We start from the raw sequence: 27,057 nt of genomic DNA on the forward strand, positions 1-27,057 counted from the left end.
CTGCAATAAAGGGACACTGTTTCATTCCAACTCCATGAAGTTATTGCAGACCCCCAAGGACGGTACATAATTTTAATTTGTGATATCAACTCCTTAACGTTCACTATTGTGAACATATACGCTCCAAACTCTAACCAAATACGCTTCATCAACAAAACCTTTCGGAAAATCCGGGCTCATCAAAAAAAGAGCCTAAAGGCACACCTGTGCAATAATCATGCTGTCTAATCAGCATCTTGATATGCCACATCTGTGAGGTGGATGGATTATCTCGACAAAGGAAGTGCTCACTAACACAGATTTAGACAGATTTGTGAATATTTGAGAGAAATAGGCCTTTTGTGCACATAGAAAAAGTCATAGATCTTCATGTTAAGCTCATGATAAATAGGGGAAAACACAACAGTGTTGCGTTTATAAATTTTGCTCAGTGTATTTGTAGCATAAGAAGGCAGTAAGCGGTTGACAAAAAATTCAAGGATAAAATAAACAAAAAACAAACAAAAAGATAGATTTTTTTTTTTTTCAGATGCATTAAGGTGAAAATACGTCTTCTAGTGAACGCCCCCCCCCCTTTTACTCACCTGAGGCCTGGAATTTCCCACAGCGGAGACACGCTCTTCCTCTGCCCGGGGTTCTCGGCTCTTGATTGGAAAGATTGATAGCAGCGCAGCCATTGGCTCTCGTTGGTGTCAATCAAATCCAATGATGCGGGCACCGGAGGGCGGGGCTGAGTCCTACACTTTTAATAGTTAGTTAAAAGAACACTCAATCTTTTAAAGGGCAATACACCTCAGTTAAAACTCAACCAGTAGCAAGGACAAAAAATATAATAAAAAATCCCATTAACGGGACTGATTAAAAATTATAGTGACATCAATCCACGACCATCTTCTAGACAAAACAAATCACAAGCATGGGGGATCGAAAAAGTCCCTAGACACTGGCGAGGTGGTCATTATATTCGCCAGCTAAGTCATAGAGAATCCTAGTCGTAGAGACTAAGGTGATGGCCCCAGCTGGTATGAATGTTGAATTTGATCTTAACTGTTTTATTTCTAATAGGTAATTTTTTAACAAGATGTGGATTTTTGGATACTATATTTAGTGGTTTTATTTTTTATTTTTATTTTCATTTAATTATGCTTGTGATTCGTTTTGTCTAGAAGATGGTCGTGGATTGATGTCACTATAATTTTTAATCAGTCCCGTTAATGGGATTTTTTATTATATTTTTTCTCCTTGCTACTGGTTGAGCAAGTTTTAACTGAGGTGTATTGCCCTTTAAAAGCTCAAGTGTTCTTTTAACTATTAAAAGTTTATATACAGAGGTTTAAGCTTGCCCCTTATATTATGACAAATTGCTATTATCTTTCATGTTATATCTTTTTATTATTGTCACTGGGTAGCTCCGTTCTCCAATGAATGGCTCTTTAAATTGTTTATTTATGTGACCAGGGTGATGATTCGCCCGCCCTATCTGCGAGCCTGATTGGTTTGGAGATGGTTACCATCACTATTTAGAGCATCGCAGGCCGTCGACGTGCATCCGACCCCACGCTGATGAAGTTCCTGCCTACAGGACACAAGGCGTATGGGGGGGGGGGGGGGGGCGCCACGTCAGACGTCACCCGCGGCCATCTTCTAGGTTGGAAAAAAATGCTTATGTGTATGTCTGTGATACCAGCACTTGGCTTTGGAGTGCAACCTTTGTAAGTAGGAATTTTATATTTTTTATGCTGCTATTAAAAGATTGCACACAGAGAGCACTAGATTGTTCCATTCTTCTCTTTTATATGATTTTATACTGTGAGGATCAAAGGCTTCACTCATATTACCATCACCCCAGGAGTGGGTACAAGGCTTTGTGACCTGTTTCAGGTCGAATATATGAGGTGAGAGGCTTAGACTACCTGTGGTGGAGGGACCTCAATCACTGCTGCATTGTTTTGTCTGCCTGATTCACCTAGAGAACTGTTATGCCTCGTTTCCACCGAGCGGATCAGTTCGGGTCGGTACAGTTTGGAAGGCCTAGAATGGTCCGGCCTATTCAGGCGAGCGTTTCCACTGCAAGTCGGACCGACAGGGGCCATACGTGGGTTTAGAAAAAATGCCTAGCATGGCGTCACATGTTCGCCAATCAGTGGATTGTATCGTAGCTCTAACCGAACCGTTCCATTTTCTATGGCCCCACATCTGAAGCAGGACCCTGAATGGAACGGTTCGGTTCGGTTGTATGGGCCGCTTTCATAATGGAAACACCAAAAATAGCGTACCGTACTGAACCGAACCGATCCGCTCAGTGGAAACTGCTATCATTTCCAGGTCTATTTTATATGATTTATGCAATTAAGTGTGTGTGTTTATGCATGTGATTAACTCAACATTTATATATCTGAGTACGCAATTTATTATCCTCCATTGATGTGAACATCTGATAATTCATACAATTATTTATTAATAATTTCCCTATAAACAGGCCCCATACTACACCAGGAGACCCCCCCCCAGAATTACACTGGGATGCTCCCCACCAAACATTACACATGCCTGAACTATATACACTATATTGTACATTACACACGCCTGCACTATATACACTATATTGCACATTACACACACCTGCACTATATGCAATTGGCTACACCCACTGTTCACCGCTGCGCATTCTGAATTACTACTCCCCTAGGGCACACAGAGGTGTCCCAGGTATTTTACAATCTCATAGTGTATGCTAACAAAAAAAAGGCCAAGCCCCGCTGATGTGTTTGTGTTTGGCTCAAAGAAAAGGTGGCAACCCTAGTATGAGCTTATAACTCAGGGTCTATGAATACTTTGCTAGTGTACAGTACTGTTTGATTAGGATAACTTTTCGAAGCACTTCAAAGCAAGAGGCACAGCCCACATATGTAATGAACAAACATGGCTGCCCCCTCAAACATATATATTTACAAATTATACATAAAAAGAAACAAGATTTTAAAAACCATCAAAGGATTACTGTACTCATTCATGTCAATTGAAAAGCCATCAGAATTATAAACACATGCAAGTGAAGCTGGAAGAAGCAAAGTCTTCAGAGAAAAGACAGTGCGGCTCCCAGGAGGCCTGTTAATATCTCAGAAGAATGGGGACAGGCAAGTATAAGATTTGGGAGGGTACTCGGGTACAAGGGGGTGGTCATTTGAAAGATAACTATAGTGAAAGTATACAGTGGCGACGGAAAGTATTCAGACCCCCTTAAATTTTTCACTCTTTGTTATATTGCAGCCATTTGCTAAAATCACACAGCAATGAAAGATATTCCAACAGCATGATCTGACACCCATAATTCAATACTCATTTCCTGGATGATCTCACCCATCTATTGTAGAATATACTGTTTTCGCCAAAGCATGGATATTAAAAAAATCCAACAGGAAAAGTGGGAAATCCTAAAAATGGGAACAGCAGCAGAACCAAGAACAGTACTGTCACCAACAGATCCCCCAAGATATATACAAAATTGTCATATAGTTTACCCCTTCAGGATTCACTAAAAACAAAAATAACAGTTTTGGGAGGAATGGCTCTTTAATCCTTCACTTCACCCCACTCATGTAAATTAGCGGAACTAGACAGAGCTGTCCCCCTATCACCCTTATTTGAAATAGCAACTGCATCACTGGCAGCCTTTTTTTTGTTTTGTTTTTATAAAGTAACAAACATCTTATACTTACCTGCTCCATTTTGCACAGAGCAGCCCTGATCCTCCTCTTCTCGGGTACACGCCAGAGCTCCTGGCCTTTCCTCTTCTCCAAGTGCCCGCTCTCGAGCCCCGGCCATAAGACACACAGAACAGGGCCCTGCCCTCGCTTCCTACTCATTGGCTGAGATTGACAGCTGTCTCCCAGCCATTTAAGAGGCAGAGATCCAGGAGAGCAGCCGTTCTTGTGCACATCGCAATCTGGCTCAGGTAAATATTGGGGGGGGGGGGGCTGCATGCTGAAGGTTTTTTTTACCTCTCATTCTGTAGAACCACTTGAAATATGGGGACTATCCATATGTGACTACCTCCCTCCAGGCAGCCGTGGACACCATTCAAACTTTTGGAAGGTATTCTGGCCTAGGACCAAGTCTGCCTTGTTATTGAACAATAATTTCCCCCACTTGGTGCCTTCAACTTTGATACCCATTGTCACTAGCTTTAAGTACCTTGGCATAATAGTCACCCAAAACCCTACTGTCTTTAGTAAACTGAACCTCTCTCCATTACTAAAGCGTTTTAAGGATAAGATCAAGATCTACAGCAGGCTGTGGTTCTTCCTGGTTGGCAAACCAAATTAAAAGGATTCTTATGCCCCAATTTTTTTTACCAATTCGCCAGTAATTATACCACTCAAAATATTTTGGGTCATTACTTATTTTTCCATCCCTACTATGGCATCATAAGAGGGCTGGCCTTGCCAAACCCATGGTTGTATTATGTGGCCTCAAAACTGCAGCACTTCATGCAACACCTAGCATTGCTGGTGCTCCTGTTATCCGCTTACAACTTTAATTGTACAAAATACCATTGGAGGCACAGAAACCTAGTAGTCTAACAAATAAATGGCACAATGTCTCCTACTCTGAATTGGCTAAAATAAAACTGGCAGTAAGTGGAAGGCATTGGTGTTACACATTTATACCAAGTCTTTGAAAATGGCTCTCTAAAATCTTTTGCTACTCTGCAAAACAAATACCCTCCACCATGCTTTTCTTTTATATTTTTACCAACTCAAGGGCCCAGGGTGATGCCACTTATTGGCACCAGTCCTCCACACCTATTTTTACCATGCTGCAAAACACTACCTCCACCAAGGGATTTATTTCTCAATGTTACACCATTCTGCTAGCTACATTTCATGAGGGGTATCCTCTTAGGGTGGAGAACCTCTGGGCTAGGGATATCAGACCCTTTGTGGAAGAGCAATGGGAGGAAGCCTCACAGGTGGTCCAGAAGAACTCCCGCAATGAAAACCAGAAGCATATGTACAGGAACTTTAAATTCTACTTAGAGTAGACCACACCCCTGAGAAACTGTTTAAAATGGGTCTTCTGGAGGACCCTTTATGTTGCAAATGCCGCAAGGAACATGGTGACCTAATTCACTTATTATGGCGCTGTCCGAAACTTCATCTACTATACTGTATATTAATCAGAAATCATTCAATTGCTCCATACTGTTTTTCAGATGACAATCCAGACTGATCCCACACAATGCTTTTTAGGGGTTCTGGATGGTCTTCAACTACCCAAATATACAAAGGAAGCTACAGCCAGAGCTATATTTCAAGCACACAGACTGATCTTAACCCGCTGAAAGGCAACCAACCCACCTACGAGCAAGGAATGAATAGAGCACATGGGTGACACTCTTATGCCCTGTACACACGATCGGACATTGATCGGACATTCCGACAACAAAATCCATGGATTTTTTCCAATGGATGTTGGCTCAAACTTGTCTTGCATACACACGGGCACACAAAGTTGTCGGAAAATCCGATCGTTCTGAACGCGGTGACGTAAAACACGTACGTCGGGACTCTAAACGGGGCAGTAGCCAATAGCTTTCATCTCTTTATTTATTCTGAGCATGCGTGGCACTTTTTGCGTCGGATTTGTGTACAAACGATCGGAAATTTCGACAACGGATTTTGTTGTCGGAAAATTTTATAGCCTGCTCTCAAACTTTGTGTGTCGGAAAATCCGATGGAAAATGTGTGATGGAGCCCACACACGGTTGGAATTTCCGACAACAAGGTCCTATCACACATTTTCTGTCAGAAAATCCGACCATGTGTACGGGGCATTAGGCTGAAAAGGTATATCTAATCGGCACAGAGAGTGTCCTTATAAATTTGACAAAACCTGGGCTCTGTGGCTAGATATGCTGGAACTGCATGATTTAGTAACTCAGACTTCTTTAACTAGTCAGGGATGGGACATGGTGGTGCAACGTTACTTTATTTTTCCATGAATTGTTATTGTTGACTGTATGTGCCTATTTTTTTTTTTCTGTTTCAATAAACTTCTTCCCGATTTAGAAAAAAAATTAGAAAAAAATAAAAGTACAGCACAATAAAAAATATTTCACTAAGAATATCTTGTAATCTGGCCACTTCCTTGTTTTCCAAGTCAGCTGTTGATGCTTGGGAATCATGGTTTACACATTGCTGATACTTTGGCAAAGTTTTAACAATAGGATTCCATAGCTAGAACAATAAGTACTCATGCAAGCGAATGGCAGTATGCTAGCCGGGTGTGAGATTTACACATTGCCATAGTATTAGCAACAACACCAGACCAACATCATCAGATTATATGCCCATTCCAAATCCTGGAGCCGCCTGAAGATTTCTTGGATAAATGATGCTCATATCTCGGGACACTACAGGTAATCCAGCCATATTGGATTCCAAACAGATCACCTTCATGGACAAATGGAGATACAAACAAATACAGCAATTCATCCGCTCCCTACCTCGCCCAATACGGAATATGCAGGAGCTTACACCAATTGAATATATATTCTTGCATAAAGATCCACCTCTCCATTGTATTTCACAATTCTACAAAGCCATCATACAACTACATAACCCTTCCTATCAGGAATATTTCAACAAATGGGAGTCCGATTTACAATCTAATATCAATGATGACCAGAGAGACAAAATCCTACAGCTGGCTCATGTCTCCTCTACTTCCTCTAAAACAGCTGAAATGAACTACAAGCTACTGACAAGGTTGCACTATACCCTGGTTAAGCTACACCGTATGTTCCCCTCCAGTTCCCCGTTGTGTTGGAGGAATTGTGGGAATATAGCATCTCGCGCACATATCTGGTGGTCGTGCCCAGTTATCCAACCTTTCTGGACAAACATCATCCAACTTTTCAATCAAATAACGAGTTCGTCCCTAACCATGGATCCATGGACTATACTTTTGCATAACACTGTGGAAACAGTTGGCTCCTACAAACGTTCTCTTACACCACACCTGCTAAACACTGCGAAAGTGCTCATCCCGGCCATTTGGGGTCAATCTGTTGCTCCTTCCTTGGAAAATTGGATAAAGGCGGTGGAAAACACCTGTCTTATGGAAGAACTTACCTTTATAGCCAGAGACAAACTTAAGCGTCACAGAATTCAAATGTTCCACTACCTACAAGAACATCATGTATGTGTCTCATGGACCCGCACAACAAACTCCCCCTCCCGTATCCAAATGATGCATGGACATATAGAAGTAGCTCTAGCCAAAAGTAATGCTATACTAGTACGTAGCCTGCGTTAAGTTGTTTTATATGGGACATCGCCTACCAGCACTTTTCCACCTTAACCTTCCTTTCTTCTCCTTTCCACCCCCGCTTTTGCCTTCATCTTACCCCTCCTTTGCTCTCAACCCCTTACTACCTTCCCTCTCCTATATCCCCCTCATAACCATCTACCATTTGTCTAGTTACCTTACTGTTAATATGCATCCCGGACCCAGGTCAATGTACAAGACTGCTTGCTGTATATCACCTGTGTTATCGACCCTGTGTGTTTTTGGACAGTATAACTGTTATACTTATATGCATATAATGTTGTTACACAACTGCTTCTATTGTTTGATTAATAAAAAAAGATTAAACAAAAAAAAAAAAATCTACAGAGTAAACAGTTTTATAAATATCTTCAGCTTAGACAGGTACTACAGATACAGTTTAGAAGAAAGGAATTAAAAATATCCAAATATTCCCTTATAGGTATTTTGAAATCACAGGGACCAAAGGGATTAGTATCCAAACTCTACTCACATTTGCTACAGAGTAAAATCGGAGAACCATTGGGAATAAGGGATAAATGGCAGGCAGCTATCCCAGATATGAGTGATCAGGAATGGGATGAAATCTGTTCCTCCCACTTGAAAGTATCCCCGGCAATGAATAATAGAATAATCCAGTTAAATATAATATATCAGAGATATCTGGCTCCGAACAGGTTGTATAAAATGGGGAGGATGTCACCAAACTGCACAAGATGTGGGCAGGGGGGCAGACTTCCTCCACGTAATGTGGTACTGTGGTAAAATAGGGAAATATTGGCAGCAGGTGGTCAGGAAATTAGAAAAAGTGATAAAAAAAACCTATTAAGGCCACGGTTGAACTTTGTTTGCTGGGAGTACTAAAAGAGGAGAGAGGGAGTAGATATAATAGGATGTTTCTGCAAGAAGCATTATTTTTGGCAAGAAAACAAATAGTAGAGAAGTGGATTCAGCCAAACCTACTGACACTAAATCAATGGGTGGGAGCAGTAAACCAGGTTTTACCTTATGAAAGAATAATGTATGAACAAAGGGGAAATGTGCAGAGATATGACAATATATGGGCAAAGTGGAATAGATCATATTTAACAATGGATGCAGGAATACCTGAAAATATAGTATAAAGTGACTATAAGGTGAATGAGAGAGAATGGAATGAATGATAGGAGAGAATGGTAATGTAATCGGAAACATATGAGGAATTATATAATAATAAAATGTAAAATTATGTAAATTATGCAAGAAAAATTTGTAATAGAGAGTATTGAAAAAAAACCTAATACACTCTAATGGTAAATTGCATGATAAAACATGTCTCAGCTCTCCATCATATACTGTAGCCTTACCGAGCTGATTGCATACTGTCCAGCCACTGAACAACATTTGTGGCTATTGTCTCTCAGATAATATACTCTATAGTTTTTATTGCAAGATAAAACCTGTCTTTTTATTTGGGTGCTCACGTACTGTCCTGATGCTAGCCAATTTCTACCACACACATACAGTACCTGACACCTAAATGCAAGCCTTCAATATCCACACTTTAACTCACGTACTAGAACAATTATCTATCTAGACACAAAAAAAGTGTTCATTAGTGTCGAATGGTCCCACCTATTTAGTGTTATATGGCCTTTTGGATTTGGTTCCAAGATAATTAAAGCATAACTTTACTCAAACAACTGTTTGGGGTGGAGGAAGTACCTTTTTTTTTTGTCTGTAACCCCTTCCACTTCCTCAATCCTTGCCTAGCCAAGAATGATGTTACCTCATGCGGCCCACAGACTCGTGGGATACATCACATGTCCTAGGAGGCGGGGGGAGCAGTTTCCTTGAGTTGAGCAATCTTGCGCATGCACAGTGGGGATTTGGCTGTGGTTCATAAGAAAGGTGGTGCTGGGGATCCAGCAGCACTGAGAAGAACTGCCTAGACTGCTTAGGATGGTAAATAATACTTGTTTTCAAAAGTCATCAGCTACAACATTTTAGCTGCTGCTTTTAAAATACTGGGTGAAGTTCCTCTTTAAATTAATTCAGTTATTATACAAAAGACCCAGTAGCTAGGATTAGAATCAAATCAAAATTTGAAAAAGCCGCTCACGAGCTGCTGCTTTATGCATCCATAAGACACAGAGCCACGGCTCATCCCACTCCCCACCCCCGCCCCCGATCTCTTCTTTGGCACACTGGCTGTGATTGACAGCAGGAGGGACCTCAAGTAAGGATTGGGGGAGCCTCTGTACACAGAAGGTTTTTGTTACCTTCACGTATAGAATGCATGTAATTAAAAAACTTTCAGCCTTTAGAACCACTAGTCATGGAAAGACATTACCAAACAGCTTCCCTTGACTACCTACCTGGACAATAACCTGTCCCTTATATTAAGGTCTCCAACTGATAAAGCCAAGCAACACATTTCCTTCCCTATAAATTTGTTGAGTAGAGCCAATGTATTGAAAATATTTTTTTCCTAAATCATTATAGATTTTTCTTATTGCCCCGGCCTAAAATCTCATATGACTCTTCAAGAGTAATCAATCCATTTTTATCTCCTTTTTGTTAAGTCAGCAACAACCTCAAATTGCTTTAGTTACCCTGTAACTTCTTTCACATCAGCCCGGATTGGTCTTTCCCAATTTCCAATATTACTGCTTGGCCTATATACTGTACATAAAAGACTGGCTTTACCCATTTAAGCAATAGAGGTAACCATAATGACCTCTTACAAATCTCTTTGTTAGTCAGAAAGTAGTCTGCATTGCCTCCAGGTATCTGAATTGTTAAAAAGTTCTCTCAAACTCTATCAAATTGCTAAACTTATCCCTCAGGATGACTGGTAGATCCACCAATCTGGGCTAATCCCTCTTTGCAGCACTACCTCTCTATCAGCTAAATTTGACCCTTTATAAAGAGGCAGACGGAGGAGAGTTGACAGTTTGAAGGTGTCAGACATGTCCACCCTTATCCCAGCTAAGTCAGGGACATACAACTTAAATGGCGTCATCAGATTTACTATGCTCCAGTAAAACTATACAACTTAGGTTTACATGCTCATCAGCTTTGCTTCAAGGGCTGCTGGGGAAAGGCCCACTTTTTTTCCCTACAGTCCAGGAATGCAGCTCTAATTTTGGTTTTGGGCATCAGATCATCCTATTTATTTGTACTGTAACTCGTTTAGCCTACCAAATATCCTGTCACTGCAAAAAACATGCATTCTGGGCTTCGTTGGGGACTTATGGGGATCTCCTTAACATCGTATAGCAAAAAAATGTACCTTACTTAATTGGAAGGCCTCTTATCCTCTATCAATCTCTATGTGGATATGTCAGATCAACTCTGTTCTACCCCTCTACAAGTTAACATAAACAGAGGTCACCCAGCATTTTGATATCATTTGTGGACTTCCTCTCCTCACACTACAGCTCTGTACCCTACTTTGTCACCTGTCTCAGTGTAACAAAGTGTACTTTGGTCTCTCTGCTTCCACTATGTGTGTACCCCAATAAGATGCTCTGTGCAAAAGATTCTGTATTCTTCACAATTTCCACCCTTTGCCAACCCCATGGCTGCTTTATGTATTTTGGTGCCTTTGTTTGACTTTTCCCCATTGTTGTAAGGGGAATAACACATACCTGAAGTTTACATTTTGGGAATAATTGGGGATATGGGGATGGACGAGGGTTTAAAGAATGTGGGGCTGTTCTTTTCAAATTTATTACAATTCTAAAACAAAATGCATAATGTAGTGTGGTACTGCAAATAAGAACCTCATCATCAAAATGGTTTTGTTATTGAGCAATTTACAATAAAGTTGAGGGCTTTGTATTTGTTTTTAAGAGTATACTTTCCTAAAGCTTTTAGATCTGTTGTGGCTGCGTCTCCAATTGGTAAATTCTGACCCATTGCAGCTTGATAAAATGAGCCCAAATCACCCTATACTTCTAAAACCTGATCCATGTCAGGATCAAATGAAAAAAGTGTATTTTTACAGACCTTCAAGTTTAAGCCAGATGTAGGCGCCAGTGACCTTGGTTATGGTAGCTACACAGATATCCTGGGGGTTGAAGGGATTGACTGCTTCTATCTTCATCCTCTCTTGAAAGACATGATCACTCTGGGGCTGAGCAGATGAAAAAATGTCTAGGTGAAAAATTTGTGATGGTAGTCATACAGTCAATAAAAAAAATATTGCTTTATCTGCTGTACCTTTGTTTTTATTATTTGTGACACCATATAAAAATGGATGATATACTTTACTGGCACTGCCAACTACCGGTGAAATATTTAATGTGGCACAACAGCAAAATACAGTGGGTCTCTTTCACTGTATGGCAGTAATATATTTTGCACTGCTGTTGTCTACAGTGGCTGTAGGTGTGGGGAGGGGGCATAAGAGGAATTCTTTTATGTAACCTCATTGGGATGACACAACAAATTTTTCCGCTCTCCATCTGTTAACAATTAATTGGGAGATTCTACCATTTGCTTAGGCCCTAATGCATAGAATTCACTTTGCCATTCAGTGTCTACTGAACTGCACTGATATACCATTTATGCTGGAATATACCATGATACTACAATTATTCAACAGGGAATACAATTTAACCAGATTCAAATTAATTTTACTTTTAATTACAAGTCTTTAATTAATATTTTTAATAATATTTTTTACAGTTATTTTCGCTACAAGACAGGGCACATTTCCAAAAGTGTCTCAGTGCTGAACTAGAAGAATTAAACACAACGAGCAACCAGCTATTCCTGGATGGACCAGTCTGACTTAAGCTGGCCATACATTATACAATTTTCTTGTTCAATTTCCTTTAGATTTACCTTCAACTACGTAGAACAAGGGCCTGCCTGATTGCATACAGAATTGAAAGTGTTTAGGTTTGACTTCATATTATATGGTTTTGGTAAATCTAAAGGAATGTTGCAGAAGAAAATTGTATACTGTATTGCCAGCTTATGCTTATATAATAGGGGAGGGGCCAGGACGGAGCGATCAGCACAGAGCTGGGTTGTGGAGCTCTCACACCCCGCACAGCCGTTTTTTCCTATGTTATGTTTGGTGCACATGAGCACCTTATAAATGTGAGTACCCCATGTGGGGATTGGATGTGATTTTAATAAAAGTATCCTACGGTATTATACTATATTAGCCTTTTTCTTTTATATGGTCTGATGTGAGTGGAGCCATAAAGAATCTAGTGTGGGAATCAGCTGTACCTAATACTGAGCCCAGGGGTGGCTCCAAAAGCGTGTATTGACACAATTAAAACCTGTGTCACACGCTCCAAGGTGAGCGCAATCACATTGGGGGTCACCAAGGCACTTCACAGCATGTTTTTCTTTGGGCACGTTTGATTCAAAACCGGAACTTTTTCTTTGAACCATCACCATTACACTGACTTTTATTTGAACTTGGTCACTTTATGTTACTGGATTGGAAGATTCTTTCACGGATGTGATTTGAACACTTTTATTTAGGGTGATTATAGTTTCAATTCGCCCATGCATGTGATTGATTTACTCTGTTTGTGTTTTACGAATATATATATTGTTTTATTTAATTTTTTTTCTTTTTCATTTTAATCACAGTGGATTTACATATGTGTAACATTTTTTAGCATATACACCTTATTAGGAATGATTATATTTTAATCACTGTGGATTGTATATTTATCTTATTACGTTTTTCTATGCACATTGCACTTTGTGTTTTATTGCACTAGTTATTTTTTAGTGTGTTTAGTCATAGGATTCACACAGCAGGTGATCTTAGTAAGTGATCAGAGCTTTAGGACTCACACAGCAGGTGATCTTAGTAAGTGATCAGAGCTTTAGGCTCTATTTGATTTGCACGCTTTATTATCTATGATTTGTACTTAGATTTACAGTTATTCAGTTACACCCCTAGGCGCGGCGCATTTTTTTCATATATCATTTATCGCACGGTCATGAATACGTGATCTGCGCCTGCAGCCGGGTAGCTGTTTGGTTGAATTTCCATTAAGGCACTGGATAATTGTGGCTCGCAGGATTTTTTTCCATAATGCTTATATAATACATTGTACTTTTCAATGTAAGGTAATGTAAGCCCCGGTTCACACAGGGGCGTGCCGACTTGCAGGTCGCCTCACCGAGGCGACCTGCACACGACATCCACGGCGACTTGCAAAATGACTTCTGCATAGAAGTCTATGCAAGTCGCCTCAAAAGAAGTACAGGAACTCTTTTCTAAGTCGGAGAGACTTGCGTCGCTCCTATTAGAACGGTTCCATTGTACAGAACGGGAGGCGACTTGTCAGGCGTCGCCTGACAAGTCGTCCCTGTGTGAACCGGCACTTTACAGTTGCAGACATGTTAAAAAAAACAAAACAAAAAAAATCATCATTGGTGTAGCAAGAGATTTCTTTAGATAACAAAATATTATTAGGGACATAATAGAACTGATCACTAGAGGGCACCAGTGGGTATCTTTTCTAGTCTGCACGACGACAAGAAAGGGAAACAAATGCTTTTGGGTCAGCTTACATCTGCACATCTACCCCTTATGCAACAGAGCAAATTTTATAGCAATGGGCTTATTGATTCGGAAAATTATATTTATATATATATATATATATATATATATATATATTATATTATATTATATATTTCTAATATAATATCTCTCTCTATATAAAATCACAATCACATGTTTGATACAAAAGCAGGACACAAGTTTTTTTTACACACATTTGGTCTATATATTTTTTATAATACAGTTCTACAAAAATCAAGCAAAAAAAATGTATGTGTATATATATATATAAAGTTTGTGCTTTTCTGAAGTAATTTACCATAAAATGTGATCTGATCCACATCTAAAGCAGGTCAGAGGATACTATTTCTTTCTTGTAACCACTGGTTGCAGGAAAAAAAGATGCTCGAATCCCCATCAACACTGGTGAATACCTTTTAATGGCACCTATGTGCAGGTCTGCCTCGATTGTCATGCAGTAAATCACAATGCAATCACGGCAAACTAAATCGCGCAAAGCTTGGCACCAAAAACTAGCTCCTGAATAGTTTTTGGGTGAAAGGCTTCACAAGATGCAGTTTGCCGCAACTGGAGTGCGATGTATCACGCAACAATCATGGCAGAACCGCACTGTGTTTTTAGGTGCCATTAAAATGAATGGCATCTGAAATTCGTGTTGTGCAATTTGTCATTTTACCAGAGCGCATTAAAATCGAATTACAAAATAACAGCAGAAAACCAGTTAGTTCCAAGGGGTTCACATACTTTTTCATATATATATATATACATACATATATACACACACATACATACATACACACACATATACATACATACATATATACACACACACAAACATAGTATTTGCCCCCTTCCTGATTTTTTTATTTTTTTGCATATTTCTCACACATTTTTCTCAACAAATTTTATTATTACACAAAGATAACCCGAGTAAATCCAAGATGCAGTTTTTAAATTATTATTTCATTTATTAAAGGGTAACTCCACTTTCACTAGGAAAATAAATAGCAAATAAAGAAAAAAATAATATAGCATGTACAATTGCGATACAAGTCATATTGTAATTGAATGGTATGGAAGGGTAGGAAGGGTTTCAACGCCATTTCTAAGGCTGTGGAACTTCAGTGAACCACGGGGAGAGCCATTATCCACAAATGGAGATAACTTGGAACAGCGGTGAACCTTCCCAGGAGTGGCCGGCCTACAAAAATTACTCCAAGGGCATGACGACTATTCATCCAGGAGGTCATAAAAGAACCCAGAACAACATGTAAGAACTGCAGGCCTCACTTGCCTCAGGTAAGATCAGTGTTCATGATACAACAATAAGAAAGAGACTGGGCAAAAATGGATTCCATGGGAGAGTTCCAAGGCCAAAGCCACTGCCGACCAAAAAGAACACAGAATCATCTCACCTTTACCAAAAAATATCTTGATTATCCCCAAGAATTTTAAGGCAAATATTCTGTGAGACAAAAATTTAAATTTTTGGAAGGCGTGCGTCCTGTTACATCTGGCATATAACTAATACAGCATTTCACAACAAGAACATCATACCAACAGTCAGACATGATGGTGGTAGCGCGATAATCTGGGGCTGCTTTGCAGCTTCAGGACCTGGACGACTTACTATAATTGATGGAACCATGAATTCTGAGCTCTACCTGAAAATCCTAAAGGAGAATGTCCGGCCATCAGCTCATGACCTCAAGCTCAAGTGCACTTGGGTTATGCAGCAGGACAATGATCCGAAACACAACAGCAAATCCACCTCCAAATGGTTCATACAAAGCAAAATGTAAGTTTTGGAGTGGCCTAGAGTAAGCCTGGAGTTAAATCCAATTGAGATGCTGTACCTTACACAGGCCGTTCATGCTGGAAAACCCTCCAATGTGGTTGACTTAAAACAATTCTGCAAAAAATGGGCCAAAATTGCTCCACAGCAATGTGAAAGACTCATTGCCAGTTATCGCAAACGCTTGATTGCAGTTGTTGCTGCCAAGGGTGGCACAACCAGTTATTAAGTTTAGAGGGCAATTACTTTTTCACATAGCCAGGCAGGTTTGGACAGCTTTTTTGCCTTAATAAATGAAACCATCATTTAAAAACTGCATTTTGTATTTACTCGGGTTATCTTTGTGTAATAATAAAATTTGTTTGATGATCTGAGTCACTTAAGCGTGACAAATATGCAAAAAAATAAAAAAATCAGAAAGGGGGCACATACTTTTCAGAAGGAACACAATGGCAACCCCTTATTTCTCACACGTTTCTTGGTTTCTTTTAATTAAGATGAGATCTGTGTACAAAATTGTAACACTGTGTATTTCACATAAATTATTATCATCATAGCTACATTTATTTTCTGAGGAAATGACCAATCATGTGCTACTAGTGACTGTGCATATATATGCTTTGTATATATTCTTTTTCTTCCAAACCAAACTGCACTTTAATAAATCTCTAAGTGCATATAGCTTAGCATACCAGAATGTCAGGGAGTCCTGCTAATTATTAACAGAGCAAGCTGCAGAGATGAAATACTCACCTCAGGGAAGCAACTGTCAGGAGCAGCGTGAGCATTGCAATGAGTCAGATATTCATCCCAGTCAAAAGCCTGTTCCGAGTATCCTGCAGAAAGAAAATGATGAGTGACAGTGTAAGACATGTTGCCCAATACAAGAACTGTATAGCAAGCTTGAGAACATTGTGTGTAGAATAAGTGAAATGAAGGCTTCTAATGGAATGCTAATCTGCATGCTACAAATACAGATCTGACACAATGAAATAAGACACTACTGCCATTGCCATGACAAATTGGATGCTACTCCATAAAAGAAAAGATTCTTGCATGTCTGTGTTTATCATCATGAGAAGGAAATGCATTGATTTACCTGGAGGGTTTTGATAGAATGATGGCCATATCTCCTAAAGGGATTTCTTGTAAACCAGTACCAAACAGAGCATTCCGAACATCATGTAGGAACACAGAACTGTCCTCACATCTTGCAGCTCAACTGTAGGCAAAATCAGGGCTGTCTTTCTGCAGTTTACATTTTCAGCAAGTTTACATTTCCAGCTGAAAAAAATGCATCTTTTTCTATACAATTTTGCCCATAAAGCACCATCATATCAGTATACACAGCCTGCAATCTTACAGGTGGTACTGCAAATTCTTTTTTTTCAATTTGTTAATGGTGCCATTTACCAGGTGCAAGCTGAAAGAGGCATTGATTACTATGGGTTATTAATAATAATGGAAGAAATAATCTTCAGGAGACTCTAGTTCTAGCATCTCCACTGTTATAACACATCTAGAGCAAAGATAACTGCAACTGCCCATTGCACTTAATTAGATTGCTTGTTTCATGTGCCCATGGTAGGATGGAGAACGAAAGCCAAACATAAGAATTTCATATCTTGGAGCACAGTACAGGATAAAACCAGTTGATTCATAGACCGTGGGTTTTATGCCACTATCATAAGGGGAATGAACATTGGCAAAAGCTTTGCTGGGATATCCTGTATCCATATAGCCTCACCCACTCACTGAGACCTTTTTTTAGCAAGCAAAGAGGAGATTACAGGGAAAAAAAGAAAGGTCAAGGACCTCCTGTACTCCTGTTCTGTCCTGTACTCCAAGATATGGAATTTAGGTATATGTCAAAATTCCTATTATCTTTATTGTACAATACAGAAACCGATTAATAGACCATGCAACAGCCAAGCATAAATGCATAAAAAGGCTACAAACCAGCTGCAACAACCCACAGGAGAAAAAAAAAAAAAAAAAAGAAGAAAACTGGAACAAAGTTAACAGTGGAAAAACCCTATAGCTAAAGTAGTCAGCAGCGGAGGCTCAAACAGCCACCTGGCAAACAAAGGAGTTTGAAATAAAATATGAAACAAAGATCAGGTCATGGCTCCACACAAGTGAGAGGGACAGATTTTACACACTGTATAGGTCCAAAAACCTGACTTTAATGGAGGAATGGGCTCAGGCAGGGAAAGATGGACTTGTCCCTAGGCCAGAGGCCCTATGAAAAGGCAAGATAACCACCCAGTCAGGTGGAAAAGCATGAAGGAATCCCAAAGAAGGACCTCCCTGAAAAAGAAGTAATTAGAAGAGGGGTCAGGTACCAAGGAGAGACGTGGCTGTTGATGCAATGCCTGACCCCAATCCTTAAGGGAAGCAAAAAAAGATGCTGTGCCTTTTGGCAGGACATGGGAGGGAAGAATTGAAATTTCAATAATGGCGATAAGAGGAACACCAGGGAAGTATGGAGAACTGGCTTTCAGAATACCATTTCTCAAACAGCAAAAGAAAAAAGGGACAGCCAAGGCAAAACTATTGCTGTTAGGGGTGATGGAGAGAAGGCAGTTACATTTACCGAATCCATGAAAGGGGTAGTCTATTAGAACAGGAATGAAGACCTCTGCACAAGCCCCAGAGGGACACATACTGTAGGGGCACAGTAGGCAACAAGGGAGAGCCACCTCCAGCAGAAAGTGCTCTGGAAGTGCAAAGGCAAAGTGGATAGGAACAGGATAAACACAAATCAAACAAGGACCCACAGGGTTGTCTTACAGCAAAAAAAGCAGAGCAAGGGGGAGTGATCTGCATACCCAAGAAATGGGGAACATCCATCTCAGAGGTTGGGATGTACCTAACTGGGAAATATCTGGAAATTAGGGATAGAAGGAAATCAAAGCAAAAAACATCTCAGAGTTTGGCCAATTTATTTTTATAAGACCCACCTTGCATGATCTAGAGTGGAAAAATGCTTTCTACAAAAGACCTTTTAGGAACATAGGGATGCTCTGCAGCACTAGGTGTATCTTTCCAGAGACCAGTATGCACTGCCTCAATTAATGAGTCCACAGTACACAGCATATGGCAAGAAGCTAAAAGGAGTAGTAGTAAAATGTCAGCACCCCCATGTTTTTTTTCTTTTTCTACCACTGTAAGTGTGCTAGACAATTCTGGCTGTGGTGGCCCATGAACATAGTGGGGTGGGGGGCAGAAAAGCGTTCATGGCTCATAACCACTGCTGATTCCAGAAGTAGCAATAGCCACTGAAATAGATCTGATATAGTGGCAGAGGATTCCACTTTAGTCAGATAAGCCACAAAGTGTGTGCATCTCCGAGGGAGCCTGAGTTTGGGGGCTGGAGGGGCGTTGGTGTTAGACCTTGCTCTGGAACAGGGGACTAGTATCAACTTGAGAGGAGTTTGGAGTTTCCTCAGCATTACAGTTGACTCACCACTGTTCGTCCCATGTCCTCCCGCCTCTAATTCGCCATTGCAAATTTGGGTCTTCGTCTACAGGGCAGTCACAACATGGACATGGATTGAGGGGGATCAGCATGTCTGGTATAAGAAATTCCAGCAGAGTTCCAATGGCTGTGTTTCTGAGGTACTTGGCCACAGGTAAGACAGCAAATGATTAGCTTGCATTTTCGGCAGATAATGGGGACCAGAAGCGTGCAGCTAGGAGTTCTGTAAGCACTACATTACTAGCTGAAGGGGAACGTCTGGTAGTGGGGTGAAAAAAAGACCTTCAAAAGTAAAGAGGAAAAAGCTATAATAGCATTACCTATAAAGTCGAATAGTGAGACAATAAAAGTTAGGAAAAAAACACTAACAGTATGTTTCCCCCTGCCCCCTTCAATAACCGGTGCCTGCTAAACCACTTGTGTGCATGGCACTGCATTGTGTCTTGTAGGATAAGAATGTAGTGTATGCTACAGATCTATCAAGACATGTATAGCCAGGAACCAGTTTGTATAAAAAGGTACAGGGAAACTCTGTCTTACCTCGTCCACATCAATATTCACGTTCAGGGTCCAGGCTTTGCCTGTCACAGTGGGCTTACCCCCGAAAGGGTTTTCAGGGTCTGGATGCCAGGCCAAGGCCCTGGACCTGTATAGCACCCTGCAGCTAACTACACTTGTTGCTACTACAGGATCCGGTTTTCAAAGTATACACAAGGGTAACAGATCCGGAAACAGCTAGTGGATCATGAAGGCAATAAGCAGTCAGATCTTGATAGAAGAGTCAGTCAAAAGAAGTAAAATAAATTTGGTGAATAATAGTAAGAAATTATTCTCCATGAGGAGGAGGAGAACATCACTTAAGGACAATAGCAAAAAATTGATACCTCGCAGAGTAGCTGGGGTTATATGAGGGTGGACCCAGCAAAGCTTTTGCCAGTTGTCCTATCATCTGAAGGTAGAGACATATGGTCTATGAATCGATTTGTGTGTCCTTTACTGTACGAAAAAGATATTGGATTTTCGTACTCACCATAAAATACTTTTCTTGGATTTCCCTGAGGGACACTTGATTCAGAAACAATTGTGCTGTACTGCAACAGGAGGATTAGGACACTGGTAAACAAGAAAACAGTGACCAGCCCTGTATAACCCCTCCCACTCACAAAATGCCTCAATTTTGTGGAAAGCAATACTAAACCTCAGCTCACACTGCTGCGACCCAATTGTCGTGCAATTTCCAGTGCAACATTATTTTCCATGGAGCTAAATCGTATTGAAGTTGCATCAAAGTAGTGAAGGAACCTTTTTAAAACGACTTGATATGACTTGAGTCACATTGATTGGAAAGGCCGCCATTGAAATTCATTTCATTTGTGACGCAACTCTGTGTCGCAAGTCGCATGCCAAGTCGCCACAGTGTGAACCAGGGCTAACAGTAAGATCATAGACACAGAGGGGTGGGACTTGTGACCCTTAAAGCGGGGTTCCACCCAAATTTTGAACATTATCTCTATGCATTCTCTTCCTTGCTTAGATGCTGACATGCTGTGTAAAAAATTTTAAATCGCCGTAATTACCTTTTTTTTCCTAATCTTCTTAGCACTTCCTGGTTTTCCTCCCATGGGAGTAGGCATGTTTCTAGCCTCTCCCAGACCTCCCACAGTCCCCTGGGAGCTAGTCTCAGGCTTCCCAGCATGCATTGTGCAACAGCGTAACATCTCGGTGAATGCTGGAACCACAGCATTCACCGCATCCAGGAAATACATGCTTGTGGGCTTCAAATGCCCACAATGAAGATGGAAACCGCCTTCAGTGAATTTTATAAGTTATTCTTTACAACGAAATCAGACACAGGCGGACTTATTACACAGAACATGTGAGTAAATAATCATGAGAAGAAAAGTTTGTGAATGAACTCCAAAAAAAAAAAAACACGATAGATAGGTGGACCCCCGCTTTAATAAACTCCATGAAAACAATTATACAGTTAATACAAAAATCGAATTTTCTTCTGCATTCATTGAGGGACGCAGAATTCAGATGTGACTGGGACGTCCAGAAGCAGTGCAACGTAGGGTTGGGCAACAGCAAAATAATTGCCTACAGCTGAAGCAGCTGCTTGAAAGTTCTTATGTCGGGGGTGGGCATCAGGTGGGGCCTGAACATCCACCTGGTAGAACTTACAGAACATGTGAACTGAGGACCGGGTGGCAGGTTGCAAATTTGGGAAACAGTTGCAACAATAAACAAGACAGGCCGGACCAGCCTAGTTCATTATTGTTGGGTAACTTTTATTGATAAAAGTAAAATATGTATTGTATACTCACAAACCAACATGTGTACAAGCCCATCAAGGCAAATCCAGGAACAGAATGCCAGAATTCCTGCATATCATCTCAACACATAACATCACATGGAACAGTTGTACAGGTCTGGAAGGCTGACACGCTTTGAGGGACATGCTCTCTTCCTCAGAGCCACAAAACTAGTAGTGTGTGCCTTAACAGGAGAGGGTGGAACCCAATCCTTAAGACCATATGCTTGGATTATGATCTGCCTGAGCCACTATGGGAACAATCAGGATTGACAAATTCAGACCTTCTAATGCAAGCAATGGCTTGCATTAAGCAGCCCAAAGACAATTCATTTTTTTTATTCAACCAATGGGTTGAATGAAAAAAAGGAAAAAAAAAAAAAAAGGACTTGCCTTATCCACTCATTTGAGGTGTATGGGGGAGACTTCCCCATCATCAGAATACACTGATCAGTACTGCCAGCAGGGCGATTCTACAAAAGTCGATCGGCCCATACATGAATCGACATTCAGATGATCCCTGCTGAACCGGACAAATTTCGATCCATGTATGGCCAGTTTGAGGTAAACATGCACAGCACAAACTAAATCCAGACAATGAATGGAAATCTTTAATGTAGCCAGATAGGGGGGGGGGGGGGGGGGAGAACAAAGTCCTAGGTAAGGTGAAAGGCTGAAACCACTTTAGGAAGAAAGAAGGCTCTGGGATTCAACACCATGCAGTCCCAGTGTAAGACAAGAAATGGTTCTTTATGGGAACAAGGCCACCAGCTCAGACACACTCATCGCAGAGGTGATGGCAACAAGGAAAGCAACCTTGTGAATAAGAGTGGAAAGGGGATATCCCCAATAGCTGCAAAAAGGTAGTTTATGAAATGCCATGAGAACCAAAATTTAAATTCCACAGAGTCACAAATGATTGTACAGGAAAGACTACATGAGAAAAACCATGTTCAAAACTTTTAAAGAATAGGAGACCAACAGTCCCTGGGACTTTTAAAGAATAGGAGACCAACTTAAGATCAAAGTCACTAAGATTTGACCCTTGATGGTACTTAGGGCCAAATGCTGATCCATGCCCGATTCAAAAAAGATTTTCAGCCCACTGACTACTTCCTGGGATGAAAGCTTAGCTTGCACCAGCCAAATTATGCCTTCCATGTGCAATGGTAGACCTTGCAGAAAGTAGACTTCTTAGCTTTTAATATTGTGGGAATCTAACAGCCATGCTGTTAACGCAGGATAGTACACTGGTCCTTGGGACAGAAGATTTTAGTTTAAATGTATTTTTATTAGAAAGTTTTCAAAAGCCACAAAAATATATGGTTCAGCACGATTTCAAATAAAGAGTTCTTATCTCATATAAGCAATAATGCGTACTAAATACTATAGAGCAGGGATATGCAATTAGCAGACCTCCAGCTGTTGCAGACCTACAAGTCCCATGAGGCATAGCAAGACTGACAGCCAGCATGACACCCAGAGGCAGAGGCATGATGGGACTTGTAGTTTTGCAACAGCTGGTCCGCTAATTGCATATCCCTGGTATAGAGGGTAACAACTTCAACTTCTTCAGAGGAGTCATTTAGTCAGAGTATACAAGTCATGAAGATTTAACCATATATCTCCATCCTGAAGATACTGTAAATGTCGCCATTTAATATTGTAATGGAAATTTGTAAGTTCTGTATATAATTGTATTGTATTTTGTATGTATTGCACACTGCCGTCACTGTGCACACAGCACTAATAATGTTTTCAGTAAATGTTTACATTCTTTCGAGTCCTGATTAGAATAAGCCTGCCTATGTAACGCCCCTTGTTACCATAAACGTACAATTGTAATATTAATGTGATACCTACGTAATCATGTGCATAAAAACCTTCAATTGCGTCATAATAAAGCAGAACAGTAATTTGGAAAGATGCTGAGCGTATCTTTTGTGTCTGTTCCCTACTGCAGTAGTTATTATTAATTTGGAACCACTAATCAATATGAGGATAGGAGTTGCCTATCATCAATTTAACCGAACCAGCATGGCGAGCTTTGCCTTAGGAGGGGTGACCAGGTGACCCTGAGTATCCGAAACGAGGAGCTTGAGACGATCCGGGAATTTCTGATAATCAGCCGGCTGAGGTAAGCCTTTTGCTTACATTTGAGTTATCAGACGTCCGTGATCGGTAAGGCATTTTCGGGACAAAGGATACCTATTTTACTCCCCTTAATCGAACTGTATTGATTGGTGGTTATATGTTATGTTGTCCCTGTCTATTGTCTATCGGAGTGTTATAGATAAGAAAGGGAAGAATAGTGCTGTTCACAGGTATATGTAGTAAATCTGCTAGATAAAGTGGTTTAGAGGCAAGAGGGTATAGGCACACGTAGAGAAGAGAGAAGATTGGCCAGTCATTATGGGCATTGAATTAAGTAAGGGAATGAAGGGTAAGAGACCCTCAAAAATGCCCAGCGCAAGAGGAGCGCTACATATGAACCAAAGGTGCGGTTCCGCCTATACTGAGCCCCTAGATTAATGGTTAGAGTGGACAGGGATCCACAATGGGTAACTGGGTTACCAAAGGCCATAGGGACTAAGAATCATGCAGAGTAAACAGCTAGAGAAACAGCTATCTATGTGAGCAGGATGGATCAAGGGTGACATTAACACTAGACAGAAAGGGACATTTTCATGTTAAGTTGTGGGATGAATTTGGGGTCAGGCACTATAACTATTGGAGTCAGAAACAGAGAAATGAGAGGTAAAACAGAATACTTTATATGTTGTCAGAGAGGGAAGATGGGATGGGATGAGCACTCTGGCTGCCCGTCTGATCATAGAAGCTAGATATAAAAGATATCTGAACAAAATAAAGAAAGTAGAATTTAGACAGGAAAATATTAATGAGAGTTAAAAGAAAGTGAGAGAGATATTGGTGTATGTGTGTGCGAATGCTGGGACCTTTAGTTCTATTGCTTGTGTGTGTCATGTACGCAGATGTGACCCCCTCCTTTGTGCTCTCCTGAAAGAATGTCCCTGAGAGGTCAGTGATAAGCTGGAAGGACACCATGCCAATTCCAGTTTTTTAGACAAAACATGTGCCGGGTTAACGTATCTAATGGTAAACAATGTGATCACAATTACTTTGAATCTGTTTTCCAAACATGGTAAAATGAAGGTTACATTTAACCGTGTATTACACAAATTGAATATCCTTTGATAGTGGAAACACTGCATTTAAAAAAAGGGAAATTAAGTAAAATTAAGTAATAATGAGTATTAATTTCTAATATGAGTTTAACAATTTTATTAATAATATAGATATATTGAAACTGGTTTAGACAACCTTTGGTTGGAAATGAAATCCAGGTTATTGGGGAAATTTGTAATGAATGAGATTAGTTTAGATTAAGATAACAATTTTGTAATTTTACATTTATACAATAAGCCCTTATTGAGAGAAAAAAAAAGATTAAGATGAGGTTGTTATTTTGAATAAAGCTGCCATAATATTTAACAAAGCCAAGATGGATGGAATTACATAAGAAGTTCTTCGGGGCGTGGCCTGGCGAGCAGCAGGGATGGCAGCACATTGAAGGAGCTCCTCGACACACACGGCAGTTCACAGCTTTTAACCCGATCAGCCGCCTCCAGATGCCGGGCAGAAAGCTTCACTTGACTCCCCGCAGGAGATCGCGCCGCAATTCGGTACCGCCAGCTAACAATACCATCGCTGACATCTTCACCAATCGGCGGCCCGCAGCGGAACAACAAGGCCTAAGATGGCGCCGCCGTCTCATGAGGAAGAGGGCAGTGAGGACTCTCTCTCAGCCACGGAAGACACAGGCAGGGGTAAGTCCAGACCGGACCATCCCCTAACGTTTGCTGACATGTCAGTGTTTGCTGCAGACATCAAAGCGACCTTCTCAGCAGCCATCACAGACTTAAAAACGAGCATGCTGGTGATTAATGAGAAGATGGCTGCTGCTGAAAACGCTGGCAGACACAGAGATAAGGCGATACACAAACTAGAGATGACTACATCAGCACATGTGCAGCACCTCATAGACATGAACCGTCATATCGAAGATCTTGATAACAGGGGCAGAAGATGCAACATCAGGGTGAGAGGGATCCCTGAATCGGTGGAACAAGACCAAATTGTCTCAGCCCTCAGGAGAGTCTTTAACACACTATTGGAGAGACAGGAGGACACAGAGATCGACTTTGTGAGAGCCCATAGAGCCTTAAGACCCAGAGGGTCGGAATCAGCACCACCCCGAGACATAATATGCTGCCTACAAAATTTCAGTATAAAGGAAGATATTATGCGCAAAGCTAGGCGAAATGACCAGATCATCTTTAATGGAGCTACAATCATGCTCTTTCAGAATCTATCACAGATCACTCTAAGGAACCGTCGAGATGTTGGACATGGATCAACTGGACCTTCCGGAATGGTATGCTGAATTCCTACAACCTCCAGTGATGAGGAGCCCACCTACCTCGGCCTTCTCGTCTCCAGACAAGAGACAGCTGAAAAAACGTAAACAAAATCGAGGAGGCAACTCTGCACCAGACACCCCGAAAAGTTTGGCTAGCACATCTAGAGAACAGGAAGAGGATTGAAATGCCACTACAGAACTCTCCTGTTTCAACTTATCGTTTTGAATTCCGACACAACCCCAGACAGGCAGGTAAAGAATTTGTATGAACTTCCTCCCTCGCTACAGCCCAATCCAGATGACATCATCATCTCACAGTAACACTCTCTGGTGAGTTCTACCTTAAACCCACACAGAATCACCCTAGCAACACTCTCTCTTCATATCCTGATCCAAGAAAAGAAAAATGAGACCTAGGTTCATATTACCTGCGAGCACAGACTGACCATAAGAATAATAGTGGATTTTACAATGCCCGAGCAGGATTCACACACCATCTTGCTCAGGACATGGCTCACTGTCTGTAAAAAGGTCATTACATGCAATTACCGTTCCTCGCCCCGATCAAATTTGATAACGTTGAGGTGATCGGACCAATAACTGCAGGAGGGGAAGAGGACTTACGCATAGAGAGAGAAGAGGAGTAACGACGCTACTATTAAACACCGTACACTCCCTCACACATCTATCTATCACCCTAAGTCCTGTTAACCAGCACAGTTAGAAATATTGCTACCTATAGGTATTAGTCATCAGTTGAGACGGTTCTCACTTAATAGTTATGATGGCGGATACATGTTATGTTACTTATAACGATACTCTGTGCCAATTAGGCCTTATACATTATACTACATCATAGTATGTTATACTTTAAAAAAAAAAAAAAAAAAATGCCCATTTACTAACATACGCTTCACCATGATCGGGTGTAAATAAATAAATGATAACTTCCTACTTTAAACTATAACTGAACTGACCGTGTGTGCCTCACTGAGGCTAGCCCCATTTACAGTTCTCTGATCAATCTACATCTTTGCGGATTGACAGGTAAACTGTCCCCTGATTGTTGTCGCCTCCCAGCGACCCCACAAAGCCTCCCCGACCTCCTGGTTGAGCGAGGGGAATAGCTACAATACAACAGGTGGTA

At 40.8% G+C, this 27,057-nt stretch overlaps 1 protein-coding gene across 1 annotated transcript in view; it reads right to left on the bottom strand.

Annotated features, from left to right (window-relative positions):
• SFMBT1 (Scm like with four mbt domains 1) overlaps positions 1–27,057 on the bottom strand; it is a 233,687-nt gene that overhangs the window by 62,869 nt on the left and 143,761 nt on the right. Inside the window, exons 10-11 of the mRNA XM_073592509.1 lie at positions 16,428–16,510; positions 11,326–11,452 (exon numbers count right to left, since the gene is read on the bottom strand). Coding sequence (XP_073448610.1) covers positions 11,326–11,452; positions 16,428–16,510 — 210 coding nt within the window. The remainder of the gene's footprint in view (positions 1–11,325; positions 11,453–16,427; positions 16,511–27,057) is intronic.

The sequence above is a fragment of the Aquarana catesbeiana genome, linkage group LG07 (genome assembly GCF_042186555.1).
Source record: "Aquarana catesbeiana isolate 2022-GZ linkage group LG07, ASM4218655v1, whole genome shotgun sequence".
Classification (NCBI taxonomy): domain Eukaryota; kingdom Metazoa; phylum Chordata; class Amphibia; order Anura; family Ranidae; genus Aquarana; species Aquarana catesbeiana.